The 18,625-nt window shown below is 51.7% G+C and overlaps 1 protein-coding gene across 1 annotated transcript in view; it reads right to left on the bottom strand.

Moving 5' to 3' along the window:
• Positions 1–9,968: 9,968 nt before the first annotated feature.
• The window catches only part of CDRT4 (CMT1A duplicated region transcript 4), a 28,183-nt gene continuing 19,526 nt past the window's right edge, over positions 9,969–18,625 (bottom strand). Inside the window, exon 3 of the mRNA XM_027691637.1 lies at positions 9,969–10,430. Coding sequence (XP_027547438.1) covers positions 10,054–10,430 — 377 coding nt within the window. The 3' untranslated portion in view covers positions 9,969–10,053. The remainder of the gene's footprint in view (positions 10,431–18,625) is intronic.

Genomic DNA, 18,625 nt, shown 5'->3' with positions numbered 1-18,625 from the left:
CAGGAAAGATGAAGAGAGACTGTTTACAAGGACCTGGAGTGAGAGGACAAGGGGGGGAATGGCTTCCCACTGCCAAAGAGTAGGTTTAGATGGGATATTGGGAAGAAATTGTTCCCTGTGAGGGTGGTGAGGCCCTGGCACAGGTTGCCCAGAGAAGCTGTGGCTGCCCCATCCCTGGAAGTGTCCAAGGCCAGGTTGGACGGGGCTTGGAGCAACCTGGGCTAGTGGAAGATGTCCCTGCCCATGTCAGGGGGTGGGACTGGATGATCTTTAAGGTCCCTTCCCACCCAAAGCAGTCTGTGGTTCTGTGACCTTGCACAGACAGAACACGACGAGTCCTTTCCAGCAGCTCCAAGTGCAGGGTGTGGTGGCAGACGGGCACATGACTGACTGGAACTGCCCAGTCTTCTGGCTCCTTTAGCTGACATGACCTCTGTGGGTGGCTGGAATGCCATCCACCTCCCGAGGCTGCTGAAAGGGAGCCCAGGATGCCAGCACCAGCAGGGAAATCCTTTAATCACAGAGGAGCTGCCACAGAGTGGCTTCCAGGCACCCCACCAGGAGGCTGACAGGTCCTCGTGTGAGGTCTGGGCACAGCCACCAACACAGGAGTGCAGCAAAGATTGCTGACTGCAAATCCAAAGACTTTTCCCAGCTGCTGCCTTTTGTGCCATCCTCCACCACGGCCTTGGCGTCTCTCTGGCATTTAGGGAGTGAAGTTTGGAGAGCAGCAGGTCTGACCTGCTGGTTCCTGATGACTGTAAAAAATAATCTGTCCTATAAGAGAGGGCCATGGGCTAAAATGGAACTGCCACCACTCTGCTTCCTTGGCATACAGTCAAGCCAAGAGCCTGGAGGTGGATGGGAAGAGGTGGAACACCAGCCCCCACGAGGGCAGCTGATCCCACCTCTGTAGACAAGGACTGAGTGCTCCACTGCCTCCTCCCTCTGGCTGCTCATGTTTTAAGCTCCAAATCCCAGTTTTAAGCTCCAGCAGCTCCCCAGTTCTGTGTGGACAGCGACTGGTACCTCCTGAGCCCACAGCAGACCCACCAGCACACCCATCCCAGAGGATGCCTCTTCACCTTTGCCACCACAGTAGAACCCACCTTCCTTGATCCCAGCAGAGTAAATATTCCAGTTGCTGGTAAAGGAAAGGACAGGAGATAAGGGAGGCAGATCCTTCTGCAGCTCTGCCCTGGACAGACACACGTGCACTCCTCCAAACAAGGCTTTGCCAGGGACCTTCAGCTGCCCCTGCTCACACATCACCCTGATGTGAGAGGCTGGGAGAGCTGGGGCTGTTCAGTCTGGAGAAGAGAAGGCTCTGGGGAGACCTGAGAGCCCCTTCCAGGGCCTAAAGGGACTCCAGGAGAGCTGGAGAGGGAGTTGGGACACGGGCCTGGAGGGACAGGACAGGGGGGAATGGCTTCCCACTGCCAGAGGGCAGGGACAGATGGGATATTGGGAAGAAATTCCTCCCTGTGAGGGTGGGGAGGCCCTGGCACAGGTTGCCCAGAGAAGCTGTGGCTGCCCCTGGATCCCTGGAAGTGTCCAAGGCCAGGTTGGACAGGGCTTGGAGCAACCTGGGCAAGTGGAAGGTGTCCCTGCCCATGGCAGGGGGTGGAACTGGATGATCTTTAAGGTCCCTTCCCACCCAAACCATTCTGGGATTCTGTGACTCTATGATCTGCATTTTTTAGAGGAGACACTACATATTTTCAGTGCTGTTCTTCCTGAACAGGTGACACAGAGTCTCACACCATCACAGCCAAAGGTGTAGGAGAAAGTCCCTCTCCTTGCCCAGGCTCAACGAGATCTTTTATCTGTTTAGAAACTGAAAATCTGTGGTCAAAACCCAACCAAAATCAGTTTGTGGTTTTCAGATTTTTAACAAGAAACTGTAACACCTTTAAAAAAGCATCTACTGTGCATTAAGAAAAATTTTAGAAAGCATCTAAGTTTCATTTAACTACTGAGAAGTTTCCATTACAAGAAAAGTGTAAAAATCCCATATCCAACACAAACTGCAAACTCAGAATTCCCACTGCAGGATTAAGGTTGGACTCAAAGCAGATGCCACCCACCAAAGACTGATAAAGGTGACTACACTTGAAGTTTTGTGAGAGTGAGGTGTGGGGATTCACCCTGACATTTGAGCCAGGGAAATCTCATCCAGCCTTTCAGCTTTGTTCCTGTCCTGCTGTGCTAACAACCAGCTCAGCTGAGAGATGGAGACAGGGAGGAGAGGGAGAGAGAAGAAAGAAAAGGAACAGAATGATCAGTAGGGAAAGACTGAAATTACAGGGATTAGTTTCTCCTTCCCACGATCCACACCCATGGTGGGATATCCGAACAAGCCTTGAACCCAAACAAAACCAAGAACACAGCAAAATTCCTCTGGAAGTGTTGGTTTCATTGGAGCAGATGGGTTTTGGGGGTGGAACTGCATTTCCAAGCTACCTCTTGGTACCCAGGGACTCAAACAATGCCCATGACCCCATCAGAGGATTTTCCTGCACCCAGAGCTCCGGAAATCCCATCAGGGCTGGGATACTCAAACTTGCTGGACTTTGCCTCTGCAGGGGAGGAATCAAAAGGCCATTGCTGATGCAGCAGAGGCTCTGGCTGTTGGAGCAGGGCAGGGATGCAGGAGCCAGGAAGGCAGTGCCAACCTCAGAGCCTGCAGCGAGCGTGGGGAGCCTGATGAGCTGGCACATAGCTGGGCACTGTGAGGCAAGCCAGAGGAATGGAGCTGATTGTCCTGCTCCAGCAGCTGGGAGAACACACCAGAGATTAGACAGAAAGCAGTTGGAGGTGAGATGGAGATCTCTGGCAAGGTTTTGAAGGGTCCCCCTCGGAGCTGCACAGTGAGCACAGCACAGCAGGCCAGGCTTTAAACCCACTGCTATCAGGATTATTTGTCCTGCATTTAAAGCTTTAAGTGCAAAAGTTAAGTCCCCCTGGATCCTAGAAGAGTGATCCTGCAAGACACTGAATCCCCTCCACCTTCAGAGACTCTCAGGCATCACCAGCCCCACCTTCCTGCCCACTAAGCTCTTCCTTATCACAAAGATCTGGGAGTTTTACTCCCACACAAGCCAGTGTTAACCCTCCACCAAGCTGCTCTTCAAAGGGTCACAACTGATCCAAAAACACAAACATATAAACCAGCCACTCTGGTGAGCAGCATCACACAACAAAGCCCTTCAGGCACCATCCCTGTGCAGTTCAGTTGCAGAGTATTGCCAAAACCAACCAGCACTCCTGGCTGAGAGGCAGCAGCAAAACTTCTTGGGAAATACAGTTCACACAGGTTTTGAAGAGCCAGTGCTGGCCTTTGAAAACCTCTTCACCTGCCACCCACATCCAACCTCCCATTCCTGCTGAAACATTGGAGACAACAGTAGCTAAAGAACATTAACACACAAGAACAGACCCAAAACTCCTTGCAAGCAAGGTCAGAACTTGAGAGGTGGTTCAGCTGTGAAACAACACCCTGAAAAAGTCTCAAAGCACTTCAAAACTCTGTGGTAAAGGCCATTATCCAAATCCCACGGATGGAAAAGCACATGTAAATGGAAATGTAGTGATTTAGACCTTCTGCACCCAGCAAAGAGTGACCTGATAACAACCCCCCTGATCACCATCCTCATTATGCTTCAGAGTTAATCCCAAAATGGAGGCTCAGACCCCAGTGTGCTGCAGCCCCACAGGACAGCTTTGTTGCCAGGGATGCAGCCCCTGGGCACCCTGAGATCTTGGTGGGTGCTTCATGCCTGGGCTGGAAACACTTCCAGCACTGTGCTGGGATACAGGGAGACAGAGGCTCCCACTGCCAGGAAGTCAAAGCTGCCTGGACCCATCCTGAGGCTGAGGGGCTGAGGGGGTGATGTGCTGTGTGTTGCATTTGGTAGCACAAAGAGAGCTTGTGTTTATGCACCGAGCTATAAATATTCCTTTTTGAAAAGGCAAAACTGGAAAAATGTCTAAATGTCTATTTTTGCCTCCTCTGCTTCACCCACTCGAAACATTGACATCATACCAAGCTCCTACTGAGGCAGAGCCACTCTGAGAGCTGGAGTGGCACAACTGCACCCAGAGCAAAGGCTAGGACAGAAAAAAAAAGCATCTTTGTGGCCTGGGAGGACAGAGCAGTGCTTGGGGGAGGGGAAATTCTCGCATGAAAATGGCTGGTTTTCCACTGTTCTTTAAGTCCAATAAAAATGACTCAGCAAAGCCCAGGTCCAGACTGTCCCAGCTTTGCCCTGGACTCAAAGAATCACAGAATGTGCTGAGTTGGGAGGGACCCACAAGGATCATCCAGTCCAACCCTCAGCCCTGCACAGGCCCATCCCCAAGAGTCACCCCCTGTGCCCCAGAGGATCAGCCAAACCCTCCTGGAGCTCTGGCAGCCTTGGGGCTGTGCCCACTGCCCTGGGGAGCCTGGGCAGTGCCCAGCCAGCCTCTGGGGGAAGAACCTTTGGCTGAGATCCAACCTGAGCCTGCCCTGACACAGCTCCAGCCATTCCCTGGCTGCTGTCCCTGGTCCCCCCAGAGCAGAGCTCAGTCCCTGCCCCTCCTCTGCCCCTGCCCAGGAAGGTGGAACTGCACTGAGGTCTCCCCTCACCTGTGGTCTGGTGCTATTCCAAGAGGCTCCCAGCTACCCAAGTTCAGCCTTAGCAGCCAAACAGCGAGTGGTTCTCTCCAACAGAATCACAGAATAATTTGGGTTCAAGTGACCTTTAAAGCTCATCCAGTCCAGCCCCCCTGCAATGAGGAGGGACAACCCCCCACCCTCCCCCAGTTTCACATAATCCCCCAGAACTCACTCCAGGCTACCTCTAAGGAAAGAAATCCACATCTCTGTGAGGATCAGACAGTTTGCAGCAGGCTGTGACCCCTGTGGCACTCACCACAGGCTTTGTGAAGGATCAGAGAGCAGCAGGACCGGCAGCTCCATCACCTCAGTGTCTGCAGCACCTCTCCTCCACCTCATGGGGTGGTGAGGACAAGTCTGAACACTGCTGTGGTATTTGGCATGAGCCAAACTACTAGTAGTAGTAGGAACTACTCACTGTAGCTTCTGGCAGCAGCTCAGTTCCACCAGGGCTCAAACACAAGCTCGAGGTGAGGGTAAGGCATGGAGCACTTCCCTCCTGGAGCTGCTGCTGGCACAGGTGGCCACGTGGTGACAGATGAGTCAAGTGGAGATTGCAGAAAAAACAAACCAAAAAACAAAACAGAAGTGTTGAAAAATGCTGTTTTGGAACCACCTCAGTGTTACCTGGGCAACTCTTGGCTCTGGTCACAACCAACTCTAGTCTTCACCCGCTGTGCTCAGGATGGTTGTAAAGCACTTGGAGATGAGGGTTCTCAGTGACAAACCCTCCAACAAAACTCTCTGCTTCTGAAAGCAAAACAGACCTGATCTAGGGACTGGGCCCCAGCAGCTCCTGGGATCAGCCCCACATGCTGCTGAGGGTCCTTCCAGCAGGGCAGGTGTCCCACCCAGAGACATTTTCCTAAACACACATCAGCACTCTGGTGACCTGCTCAGGGAACACAGCACTGCTCTGGAGCACAGTAACTACCCCAAAACCCTCAGCAGCTCTGCATCCACTCCATCCCTCAGCCACATCCCAAAGTGATACTAAACCCCTCATCTGGGGTCCCCAGGCCACAATGGCCACATTGTCCCCAGCCTTCTCCTCCCATCCTTGGGTGCTGGCATATATATGACCACACTCAGTCCTGCAGGAAATCAGCTCCTATTTTACTTAAACAAGGCAGTCAGCACCTGGCTTGTGTCTGTTTAATAACCTGAGCATCTGGTTTCCATACAGCAGGCAGGGAGCAGCCACAGCATAATAACCCTCATTTAGAGCTGCAATTAGCTCTGGGCCCCCACTTGGACATTATCATGACTGAGTAGGTGCTGGTACATCTGTTGACAGACAGAGGGGGGGCAATTCCACCCTACCCCCAAGAGACTCCCCACATCTCCTCCTGTCCTCAGATCCCCGGTGTTCCCTTGTGCCACATCCAACGTTCCATGGATGCTCTGCCATAGCAGGGATTCCTGCACCATCCGGCAAATGTTTGCCTGCCCAGCCCTCCAGTGCCAGGCTACAGTGCCCAGGGCACCTTTATGGGTTGCTTTAGGGGTTTCAGCCTTGCCAAGAGCTGGCATCACCCACATGATGAGCCCTCGTGGTACCCACAGTGCCCCTGCACCCCCTCCAGCACAGCCCTGGGCTCACCAACACCAGGCATTGCTGGACCTCGGGGCTCCAAAATAGCAGGGAATGGTTTCAGCTGGAGCTCAACAGAGCTCCGAGTATTTTATTACTGCTAATGGAAAGTACAGGCTGAAACAGAATCACCATTCTGTGATTTGCAGCCCTGGAAAAGTCCTTTTTGTCCTCAGTGACAACAGAAAAATCAACATTTCCCATAAAAGTTACTAAAAGCTTAATTTAAGAATTACTAAAGCCAGCAAGTACAGGTTTTGTTGGTGGTTTGTTTTTTTTTTTCTCTTTTGCTTTCTTCACTGTTTTCCCCCCTTTTTTCCTAAAGTGCTTTTCACAACACTTGGTTTTGCCTGCTTCCATTTTACTCTAATTTGTCATGGAGAAGCAACACTCCAACCTTCACTGAAGACATAATGCATTTTCGACTATTTTTTAATGACAGAATCATTCAATTCCATGAAACTTTTATACCTCTGGCCATGTTGCTGCAGGAATCTGTACTGTCAGGAATCTGTAATGCCAAAATGTTCTCAAGACAGCTCCAACACACCTGAACTCCAGTGCACAGGCACGATCCAACCACATACCCCTGACCCTGCTGCAGGGAAACTGAGACAGAAAACCACCTCGTGTGAGGAAAAGGAGAGCAAAGAAGAGCCCTCAACACCTCCACCAGTCCCCTGGCCATGAGACAGGATTCCCAACTGGAAAAACGCTGTTGTGCCCTGGGACACCTTCCCTCAGCGAGCTCTAAGGGGTTCCAGCACATGTGGAAACACTTGCATGTGCAAAAGGAAAACAAGAATGTTTTCTCAGTCACCTCAGCTACTGTTTCTGGCTCTCTAGGGATGATTTCAGCCTTTTTCTCTACCATTTCCCACCACAGAAGTGGCTGTAAATAACCTGAGGAAGGAGAAGGCCATTCCCCGAGGAGGAGGAGGTGGAACAGTGAGAATGGTTTCACACAGGGGTACAAACAAGACCCTGGCAAAGCCTCCCTGCACCAGCAGGAGGAGGGGGATGATTTCCTTCTCCCCACCCCTGAGCCCTGCAAGTGCAAACAACTCACACACGTGCTGCAGCATCCTCTGCATGGGCAGGGGTGGCTGACAGCAAACCTGAAGGGAAATCAGGGCCTTATCCACCTTCCCTGGGAATATGGGATTGCAGAGCAAACCCTGAGAGGCTTGGACAGGGGTTCACATCACATCCCACACCTCCTGCACTGGTTCAGCGCTGCCATGGGACACCATCCTCGTGCCATTAAATAGATGCCACCCCTTACAGATGTGCCCCCCACACTGGAGCTCTGTGCCAAGGGGGTGCAGGGGGACAGTGCCCACAACCCCCCCAGTCCCGAGCAGGACAGACACAGCCCCAGCTGGGTCTCTCTCCCAGCTATTTCTGCCACCACCCTGTAAGTGAGGGGGGAGCACACGGCACCTCTGCCTCCCTTCTCCAGGATCCCTCCCAGGAAACAAAGTCAGAAAATTGTTTATTTATTCCCATTTTCATGGCTCGTGACCAAAGCTGAGGGTTGGCAGGAGGGACAGGCCCCTAAACACGGGGCTCGTGACGTGCTGTGGGCACGAGGGTGCCCGGGCTCAAAACAGGGCAGAGAACAATGTTATTTTTACATCCACGGAAAGAGGTAATTTCTCTTTCTATTTTCTTTTTTTTTTGGTCGCATTTTCTAGTTCTTCACATTTTTTTCCCTGCAGAAACCCAACGCTGTTTCCCAAAGAGCTGATGAGTGGCACCGGTCCCACAGCAGCCAAAAATCCCCCCATCTGAGAGTGCAGCTTTGGGAAGACCATTAGATGCAGCAGCAAATACTGCTGATTAAAAGCTGTTTGTAACTTCAGTGAAGTTTTCCAGGGCAAACATCTTCCTCAAGCAAATTTCATTTTGACAGGAAGAAAAAAAACCTATCAATTCTTTTTTTACACCCTCACCAGGAAAGTAAAAGTACTTTGTTTCAAGTGCTTTAAATGCTGAAATGATCCAGCACCAGCTCAGTCCCTGCAGAAGTTAGAATCTGAAAAAAGAAGGGATCACTGCTGTGGGAAGGGGTGTCTTTTGGTGTCTTCATGACAAGAATTCCCATATTTGCCAGTTAGAAACTCCAGGGAAATGTGAGGTCCCATCCCCAGCAGAGCCCTATGGGGATACAGGTACATGTGGCACCTCCCTCCCACCTCTGCAGAGCCTCCTGCTCCCTCTCAGGTGCCTCCTTAGCACTGCTCTTGCAGGAGGAGATGCCACCCCTCAGGAGTGCAGGCTGGTGTAGTTGGTCACTGAGCAGCCACTCAGCATTTTTGCCCAATTTGGACCCCCCTTCACTCGATGCACGGCCTGGACCCATTGTAGCAGAGCTGGACACACTGTCAGAGGGGCCTGCAGGCTCTGCTCTGCCAGCTGGAACATCCTAAAGGAGGAAGGTGTCCACAGAGATGGTACCAGAACACTGGGTTCTACCTCTGACAGCCAAAAAATGATGAGGTGATGCCTTTGCAAATGGTTTTTAAAAGCCTGGCAATATTCCTCAACACCGAGGGCTGAGCTGGCACACACCAGCAGCTGGACACCCTAAGGATGGGCTCTGCAGTGTCACACTGGGGGAAGGACTTGCAAAAATTCATCCCCCAGGCTGCTTTAACCTCAGCTCATCTGTAAAGTGAGAAAGGAGCAGCAGCTCATCTGCCAGCTGATTAATCAGCTTTGCTGCTGCATCACTCTGCTTTTAATTGACCTGTGTCCCATGCATGGATATCATAGAATGGCCTGAGTTGGAAAGGACCTTAAAGCTCATCTCATTCCACCCCCTGCCATGGGCAGGGACACCTTCCATAGCCCAGGTTGCTCCAAGCCCCATCCAACCTGGCCTGGGACACTTCCAAGGATGGGGCAGCCACAGTTTCTCTGGGCAACCTGTGCCAGGGCCTCACCACCCTCACAGGCAGAATTTCTTCCCAATATCCCATCTAACCCTGCCCTCTGGCAGTTTGAAGCCATTGCCCCTTGTCCTGTCACTTCAGGCCCTTGGAAATAGTCCCTTTTCCATCTTTCTTGTAGCCCCTTCAGGCACTGGAAGGCCACAATCAGGTCACCCCAAAGCTTCTCTTCTCCAGGCTGAACAGCATCAGTTCTCTCAGCCTTTCCTCATAACTGAAGTGGTAAATGCAGCTTGGTCAGACCTCACACCATGAGGACAGGCAGGCAAGGAAAAAAGGGACAGAAGCACAAGGAAATGCCCGCTGTAAACTCCTCTCCCTTCCAGTCCACGCTCCTTCAGCAGGACACAGCAGCTCCAAGGAGCAGGGACACCAATTCCCAGTGCACTTCCCCAGTCATCCAACACCCCCAGCGGGTGCTGATGCACAGAGAGCCCCCAGAGGCTGTTCCCCTCAGCCAACCCCCCCATGGGTGCTGGCACTCTGTGCTGATGCCAGCAGGGTCACAGGAGCAGAGAAGGAGCCCTGTGTGTGTGGCTGTGTGGGCGTTCAGGCATCTCATCTCCATCCCTGGCCCTCGGGGGCAGTTCTGAGCAGCAGAGCTGCAAACAGCTCCTGCCATGTGAGGCCAGAGCAGCAGCAGAGGTTCTGGTCTCCTCCAGACCTGAGAGCAGAGAGCACAGAACGCATCACCACCACCTCCTGTGCTCGTCTGCTTTCATTCACACGAGGCTTTTAGGAAAAGACTCAAAAAGTGAAATGCTGCTTGCATGGGTAGTTTAATGGACTCTGGAAAACACTCAAGAGCATCTTCTTTCTTTGCTTTGCTTCCAGCTGCAGGCAGATCAATCCTTCCTGCTGGCACACACCAGGTTGCTCCATGGTAGCACACGTGAGGGAGGCCTCCTTGCAAAAATAACCCTGTGGTAAAGACACTCTGATGGCAAAGTGCTCTGAGCCAGGGGCATTCCCACGGAGTCCTTCCCACTCCCAGGGCTGCTGCCTCTGCTCAGCACCTGGGGCTCCTCCTCAGGACCATCTCCTGGAGGCTCCATGTTTGGCTCTGTCTCTGCAGGGGGGCTGGATGGAGCCTTTCTCTGCTGGTCCTGCTCAAGGAGCCTCCTGACCAGGGGCCCTGTGTGGGTGACGTAGGCAGGCCCGGGGCGCTGGATCTGGATGAGGTGTCCCGGCAGACCCACGTTGGCTGAGGGCAGCACAACCTCTGGAACCCAAGAAACAGACACCATGAGATCCCAGCCTGGCTTCTTCCCTCTCTGGGAAGGGTTACAAAGAAGGGTGACACCAAGGATGCTCTTTGGAGCCAAAGACCACGCTGGGATCAGCGATGGCCATGGAGGGCCAGGCAGCACTAAGGGACAGCAGTGCTCCACCCAGAGCTACTTTGCATCAAGATCCAAATAAGCCATGCAAGAAACAGAGATAATGTCCGTAATTTCTAGCCTTTGAGCCTTTATTTCTATCTTTGAGCACAGGGTGTGATTGCACTGACCAAGGAGGAGCTGCAGGAGGTCAGTGTTACACCAAGAAACAACGGGAAAGAAAAGGGGGTGGGGTGGAAATCAGCAGTTCTTGTTTCTGCAGCATCGACCAGTGGCCAAGGCAAGCCTGCACTGAAGACCTTCCCAGTCTCATCTTTCTGTCCTAAACCCCTTCATCACTCAAGTCTTGCACCTCCCACACAAAGCCACAAGGCTGGCAGAAATGGCTGGAGAAATGAGACTGAGCCTACTTGGGAAGATGTCTGTCCAAGGGAGACTTCAAAGCAGAAAATCCAGGAAAAAAGTCATGCAGGAAAGGAAGATGCATTCAGACAGATCTTGGAAAATGAGGTCGTTGGTATCAGTATTTTTAGAGACAGACTTTTCACCTGACACAAGGCTTGTCCTTACCTGTCATTGTGCACTATTTTGTTTTTTCAACTGGGCATAATTCTGCCCTTCTCTCCTGCAGAGGGCCAGTCCTTTGTGACCCAGCTGAGCATATCAGGGAAACACCCAAAACAGCAGCACCCTGGGGTTTGTCAGGGCTCTGACATTCAGCTGCAATACCCAGGGTCCCCTCAAAAGTGCCATAAAGCTTTGGGTGCTCGGAGGGGGGACAGCAGTGACAGAGCTGGGAGTGAGGTTTTTCCCAAGGTCCCACCACGAATTAACACCAAAAGGCTCAGAGCTCCAAGATAGGGTTTTAGAGAAATGAGAGCATTTAAAGACTTTAGTCAAAGATAATCTGAAGCCTTTAAAGTTGTAGGGACAGAAGGAAGGAGAGAAATTGTATTTTCAGCGGTGTCTGCACCGCGCCACATCCATCAGGAAGAAATTTTTTACAGAGAGAGGGATCAGCCATTGGAATGGGCTGCCCAGGGAGGGGTGGAGTCACCATCCCTGGAGGTGTTTAAGGTGAGACTGGATGTGGCATCAGTGCCATGGTCTGGGAAGCACGGCGGGGTTGGATCAAGGGTTGGACTTGATGGTCTCAGAGGTCTTTTCCAACCCGGTTGATTCTATGATTCCATGATTCAGGCTTCCAAGTCTGAGCCCGTGCACCACACTGCTCCTGCACCTCTGTCCGTGCCAGGGCTGGCTCCAGGTGGGCTCTGGATGTGCGAAACGTCAGGAATGTGCTTTTCCATCAGCCGTGCTCCCACCTGCGCTGCGGGAACGGGGCCGTGCTGCCCCGCGCTCCCCCCGCCCGGTCCCTCCGCGCTCCCGGACACAGCCCAGCGCTCCCGCCGGCAACTGCTCCCATCGCATCCCGAGGACTCGGGGTCTGCCCTCCTTCCTTGTGCTCTCTAGAAACAGCGATCCATCCTCCCCGCCGGGAAAGGTCCGCACATCCAGCCAGGACACCCCTGGAAGCATCACCCGGCAGCGGCGTTACCGGGACGGTCAGGGCAGCCCGGGCTCTTCCCCGAGCTATAAATAGAAACAGCCTGACGTGTTTGCAGGAGGGGGGAAACAAAAAAAAAAGTTTCCATACCAAAAAAGTTTCAGTGCAGGGAAACTCTGTACCTACGCTGTGCACCGAGCCGAGGGAAAAGCCCAACCAAAAATAGTCTTGGTTTAAATGATGAGATTTCAGACAGTGGCACACTCTGTGCTCGAACAAAATTTATTTTGACAGGCTGAGATAGTCCATGTCTCCTGGAATGCCTGTTCTGACTCACTGTTTGGAGTTTTTAGCCCTTGTTACAGCACTGTTTTACTGTTGAGTTCATCAGGCTGATGGGGAGTTAAACCACTACAGGAGGGTTAAAAAAAAAATCTTGTTAAAGGACAGTTTGACAACTTTCAAAGTGTTTCTGATGACTGGGGAGTTCTGGCTCAGCCCATTCTCCAGAGAGCTGGGAAGGACAGCAGGTCACCCCCAGAAGAAGGAATTGGGATACCAGGAGCTGCTCTGAACCGGGACCCATCGGCTTGATGATGAGTGTCCACATGTGTGAGGTAAAGCTCTGCAACCTGGTAATAAACCAGCAGGATCAGACACAAAACGCTTAGTGAGGCACAAAAAGCTGATCTGGAGCCTTTTCCCCACTTTTATAGGCTGTTGTTCATGTCTTTGCAAAACGAATAAACACACAGATGCCACCCAGGGCTGAGCTGTGGGGATAATAGCAGAAGCAAAGCCCATGGAAGGAGTTCCATACACCCCAGAGATGCAGCAAATCCCCCCCACCTGCTCCCAGCAGGACCCAGAGCCAGTGAGACGGGTGCCAGGAGGGACAGGGAGTGTGACAGTGAGGGCCAGAGCCAGAACAGCACCCCCAGCTCCTCACCATGCAAACACAAGCCTAACGTGGGGGAGAAGTTCCTGTTCCTCACCACCAAACAAAGCTCTCCCCATGTTTTGCAGAGCAAACAAAGATCCAGCTCTGTCCCTCACCCTAAACCACCAGCTGTGCACTGGAAAGACAAGGAATGAGCACAACGAGGTGGTGGAGCAGGGAAGGACAAGGGTTCTGGTGCTGGGCTGTGGCTCCAGCTCCTCTCACTTCATGCCTGGTGTTATCCTGGGAGCCTTCCCTGCACCGAGCCAGATGTTCCCAGCTCAAAGGGCTCCTGAGGTGAAGGCACTGGCTGAGCTCATGTGTCCAGGACAGAAGGACATGTGCATGCACCAGGCATGTCTCCTGTGCTTGTTTAATCCTGGATAAATCCTGCTACTCCAGCGATATTCATGTAGGCTGGGGTTTCAAAAGAGCCTTGGGCTCAGTTGTGGTGCTACAGCATCATCTCACAGGGCAATAAACCTGATGGACAGCACCCCCAGTTTGGATATTTGATGATGTGGAAACATTGGTGACAGGATGAAGTCTGGATACCCACCAGGTGAATTTACCTGTGCAGTTGTGGGTGCAAAGAACCTCAGACAAGTCCACAAGGTCTGCCACGTTGCCCATGTTGGAGTGATGAGACAGAGGCTCGTGCAAACCCCAGATATTTCTCCTCTGACCTTATCTCTAACCTTTCCCAAACCAGCAATAACTAAAGAAGCTGCAGGGAAAGGACACACAGAGCCTGGATTCATCAGCTTTCCTTGGATTACATCCCTGATGTGAGGCAGGCCCCAGAAGGGACTCCTTCACACCAAGAGCATGACAGGAGACAGCCAGATGCCACAGCAGCACTGGAGCTGAAGATGGGAATGCAAAGATGCCAAGGGAAAGCCCAGAGCTGACAACACCTCGGAGCAGAACAAGAGGGGATCATCAGGCACCGTTTGTTATTTACAGCCTGTGCTTGGCTACTGGCCTGGAAGAGAAATGGCTCCACAACACCCCTGGGAATCTTCTCAGCATAACTGAGCGTGAGCTCCTCTGCCTCAGAAGCACCTGCCAGGGAGTCCTGTCTCCAGGACTGTCCTGGGAGAGGCTTCCCAGAGCAGAATTGGGTTGGCTTCCATCCCACTGGAGGCACAGGATTGTTGCCTGCCGTTACCTCCCCCTGCCTGGGGTTTGTCTGAAGCTGTTCACACCGAGGGATCAGCTCATGACCTGCTCCAATGGGAAGTGCTCCAGGCTGGACATGGCTTGGAGCAACCTGGGATAGTGGAAGGTATCCCCGTCCTGGGCAGGAATGAGATGATCTTAAAGGTCCCTTCCAACCCAAACTTTTCTGGGATTCTATGATTCAGTCCAAAAATCAAATCAAAAAGCCTCCTTTGTCCACCACAAGCTGCCACCCCCACCCAGCTCTGCAGGATCAGCAGCAGCCAGACCAGAGCCATGGACCCACCTGAGACCCTTCCCACTGGTTTGGCAGCACAAGCCTCCAGCCTGCTCTGTCCAGCCAGGCTATAAATCAGACTCAGGTTGTTTGGACACCAGAGGAGCCCACTCTGGAGAGCAGAGTTTAAAAGACCCAAACAATGATCCTTTTGTGACACTGAAAATGGGCAATACCAGAACTTTACAGTTAATTACAGAATTACAACTCCTGTGAGAATGGGGACGCACGTGGACAACTTTAAATCCACATCAAAGGCTTCTGAGCTTCTAGTCATTGACAGTGAAAGGTCCAAATTTCTCTGACTACATCCAAAACAGCACCACCAAAGCCAGGCACTTCCAAAGTGACACAGAAGTATTGTCACACAGAGAACACAGCTTCTCTTTATTAACCAGAACATTAAGCACATGCTAAGTCCTGTGCAGGCTGTCCCCAAATTTCAGATGTAATTATTAATTCATGGCTGTGTTATATACCTGCCATTGCATTAGGCCTCATTTTATTCATTTCCTTTACCTCTCCATGATGAGGAGGAAACTCAAGACAAAGCCCTGTTGCTAAAAGCCTTGGTCAATAAACATCTCCCTCCTGATCTACAACTCTCCACTGATAGCACACTGGGGAGGCAGTAGCAGGGCAATAGCAAGGTAACAACCACTGCTTATTTTGTTTTTATTTTCTCCAACTGCAGGTTGAGATATTCCCTGTAATAAAAGGAAAAAAATCTCCCCAGAGGAAGAAGGGAGGGTTGCTTTTTATGAGAGACATAAAGCACCCAGCACTTTGCTTCATGCTACAACTCATGTGAGTTTGAATTCGCAGAGAGTTGCTGGCACTGGGACAGTTTTCACACTCTTATATTTAGAGAGACTCGCCTGAAAAACAGCCAAAGCTGTCGCTTATAAATCAAGTTGTTCTGACAGTGCCCAGAGCAAGCAGTAAAAGCAAATGGAGGGAAATGAAATTACATGTTGCAGAGGGGACTCTGTGAAATAATAAGCTTTTATTTTCTGGTTTTTAAAGTTCACGATAATTAGAACTCTTTCCCCCCCCTCCTCTGTTCTCTAACTTGTTTCTAAGCCAGTCCCTGCTGTCAGGCTCTGGGCCCCCAGCCTCTGCTTCCAGTCCATAGGCTTTGGACATGTGGTTCCCATATTCTTGGCTGGGGTACACAGGCCTGCAAGAACTGACATCTCCACAGGCTGGGGTGGAGAGGATCCCACACGGGGTTCACTCTGGACATGGGAACCAAGGAACACATCTCTCCCTCCCCAGCAGCTCGTGGGCACCCAGATTCCTGCAGCACAGTCAGTCCACAGGACACCCAATCCAGTGGAAAGAGTCTTGAGATGGAGACTCTGTCACCTGGGGACATGGCTTAGGTGGTGAACAAGGGGGTGCTGGTTCATGGTTGGACCTGATGATCTTTGAGGTTTTTCCCAACCCAAATGATTCTGTGATCTTCCACTGACATGGGCTTTCTCACTGGAACTGAAGCATCTGTTTCTCCTACAGCCAACCAGAAGTATGGCACAGAAAACTCCTGAACTCCCTTGGGAAGACAGCAGCAGCTTTGGTCCTTCTTCCCCATGCCCTCGGGAGCCAAGAAGCCTGACAGGCACTATTGGACACATCTTAACCCTCTGTTTTACCTTAGTTTAGCCTGCATTTCTGGGGGATCCTCAGGAGAGGAATTTCCTGCCTCCAAGGCTCCTGTCCAAGGGCTTTGCAACCTCTGAGCTTAAGCAACACGAAGAGAACCAAGTGCTACTCTGCCACAAGTAAAATTCAGACCTTCCTTGTCCTATAGAGCTCAACAGCAGTTTGCTCTCAGCTTCAGCAAGATTTTAATTTGACACTCAGCAAGAAGCCAGAGAGAACAGCAATTGCAAGTTCAACTGCTGGGAATGAAATAAAGCTGATGAAAGGATAAGAGCAACAAAAATCCCCTTTATTCATTCATCTGAATTTAATGTTTGAAGTTCTCCATGAGCTGCTTCCAACCCAAACTCCTCCCCATCCATGTGAATTGGAGGCTGTGATAAAGATGGAAAGAGATGATCACAGGCTGTGAAAAGGGCAGGAGAAGGAACGGATCAACAGAAGAGGCAGCAGGACAGATTTAGGAAGTCAGGATCCCATGACAGATTCCAGGAAAGGTGAAAAACCTTGTCTAGGTGCTGAGGCCACAGTGAAAAGCCAGTAGGAGAAACAAATGACTTGACAAGTGGTTTATTTCTGCTTATTCTAGGGTGGACTTGATCCAACATCAGGTGGAGTTGACAAGTGCCCATCCATTACCTTCCAGGGGCTTTGGATCCACTGGACATTGAACCATGGGGTGAACTACGATGGTTCATTAGCCAAGATCCTGTCCCAGGCCAAATACTTCTAAATGGGTGCTGAAGTGAGGAATGAATCCATGTGGATCCCCACCACTACCTCAACCACCCCAGGATCCACTTTCCAACCCTGAGTTTTGAAAACTGCCTGAGGAACATGAGAAAAAACCACGAGGGCTTCCCCAGCAGGAGCAGTTTGCAGGCACTGCACCCCCCAGGTTTTTGGGGGGTTGATTTTCTTTTTTTTCTCCATGGGACATGTTTGACAATGCTCCTGGTGACAGCTCAGGTTTCATGGCACAGAACAGGACAGGGAGCAGCCCAGCTCAGGGAACAATACCCACAGGAACACTGTGGCATTTTTAGTCCAGCTGTGTTCTTTGCAGACACAACATTAGTCCTTCTTTCACTTCTAGTTTTTCTTCTCATAAAGGGGAAGAGAACATGGTAAAATGAAAAAAAACCCAGAAGGTGGAGTCCAGGATAGAAACCTCTGGTGCTACACCCGAGACGCTCCAATGTGCACATGCAAACAGCAACCAAAATAGAAGGGGTGGTTTCTCAGCTGCTGCTGTTAATTTGACAGTCACTTAAAACCAGGGGAACATCTGACCCCAGGGTGGGATGGGTGATGCCCCAGCAAGAGATACTGGGCCAGGCTGGTGTAAACAGGGATGAGACACCAGATCTGTAAGCACAAGCTTGCCCCTGCTATCAGAAAAGCAGCACTGCCTTCAATTAAAAGCAGCTCAAGCTGCTGATTTCTCTCCCAGCCTGGCTTTAGTCACCTTTCCTGCTGATGGTATCCCCCAGATATCCCAGCATCTCTGCTGGGAGGGGGTTGACAGGCACAGCTTGTCCATCCCATGGGTGCTGTGGAGCAGGGGGAACACCCAGCTGGGGGAGCAGCCAGAGCACAGAAATTCAGCAAAAAGTGCTTGTTTATGTGAAAACACAAGGAGGCAAATAGTTGACATTAAGCTTTCGGGAAGGCTGTGGGACTGGGCAGTTCCTTTCAGCCCTCACACAAAGGCACCCTTTTTGTCTCACTGTAAAACAGAAACGAGATTGAAGAGTCTGTGGAATTCCTGGGCATTTTTTCCCCTGGGAGACGCAGTGGCCCCGCAGTCCAATTCCAGTAGGATGGAAAGGACGAGATGTTCACGTGTGGCTCCACATCCAACTCCTGCCCCGCTGCTGCCACAGCCCCCCAAACCCTTTACAGCCCCAGAATCCCCTCCCTGCTTGCAGCAGATGGAAGGGCAGAGCCTGGAGGTGCCTCCCCTCAGGACCAGGACTCACAGCTACACCCACACCTGGAGGTGGTGGAGGGAGTCATTGCTGAATCCGTCCCCTTTTGGAGAGGGGACAGCAGCTCCACATCCAAGCTGCTGAGCATCTCCAGTCCAGCTGACACACCAGGTTTCAGGTGTGTCCTGGGAGCCAGGACAGGTTCCCTTGGACTCATCAGTCCACACAAACCTCCAGACCCTCCCCAATGAGGGGCATCAAGCCCACACCACCTTCCAGGCCTGCCCAGCTCCCCATCCACGCCCATGCTCCTGTCCCAGCAAGGACCAGGATATGTTTGCTTCTCCATCAGTGCTGTTTCCAACAGGGCCAAGGATTCCTCTCTGTTTTCTTCATGGAAGTGTTACATGACAGTTTTGCCCCAAAAAGTTTTGTGCCCCAGAGGGCTTCAACCAACCCAAACCCAACATCTGGCTGTGGACAGGGCACCTGTGGAACACAGCAGCGCTCTTACTCCACCTCATCTTGCCAAAAGCACAAGGATTTGTCCAAGTTCATAAAGGCACATGGATTTG

This window comes from Neopelma chrysocephalum, unplaced genomic scaffold (assembly GCF_003984885.1).
Source record: "Neopelma chrysocephalum unplaced genomic scaffold, ASM398488v2 Primary Assembly neopelma1_84, whole genome shotgun sequence".
Lineage (NCBI taxonomy): Eukaryota > Metazoa > Chordata > Aves > Passeriformes > Pipridae > Neopelma > Neopelma chrysocephalum.
This window is presented reverse-complemented; position numbering and strand designations above follow the sequence as displayed.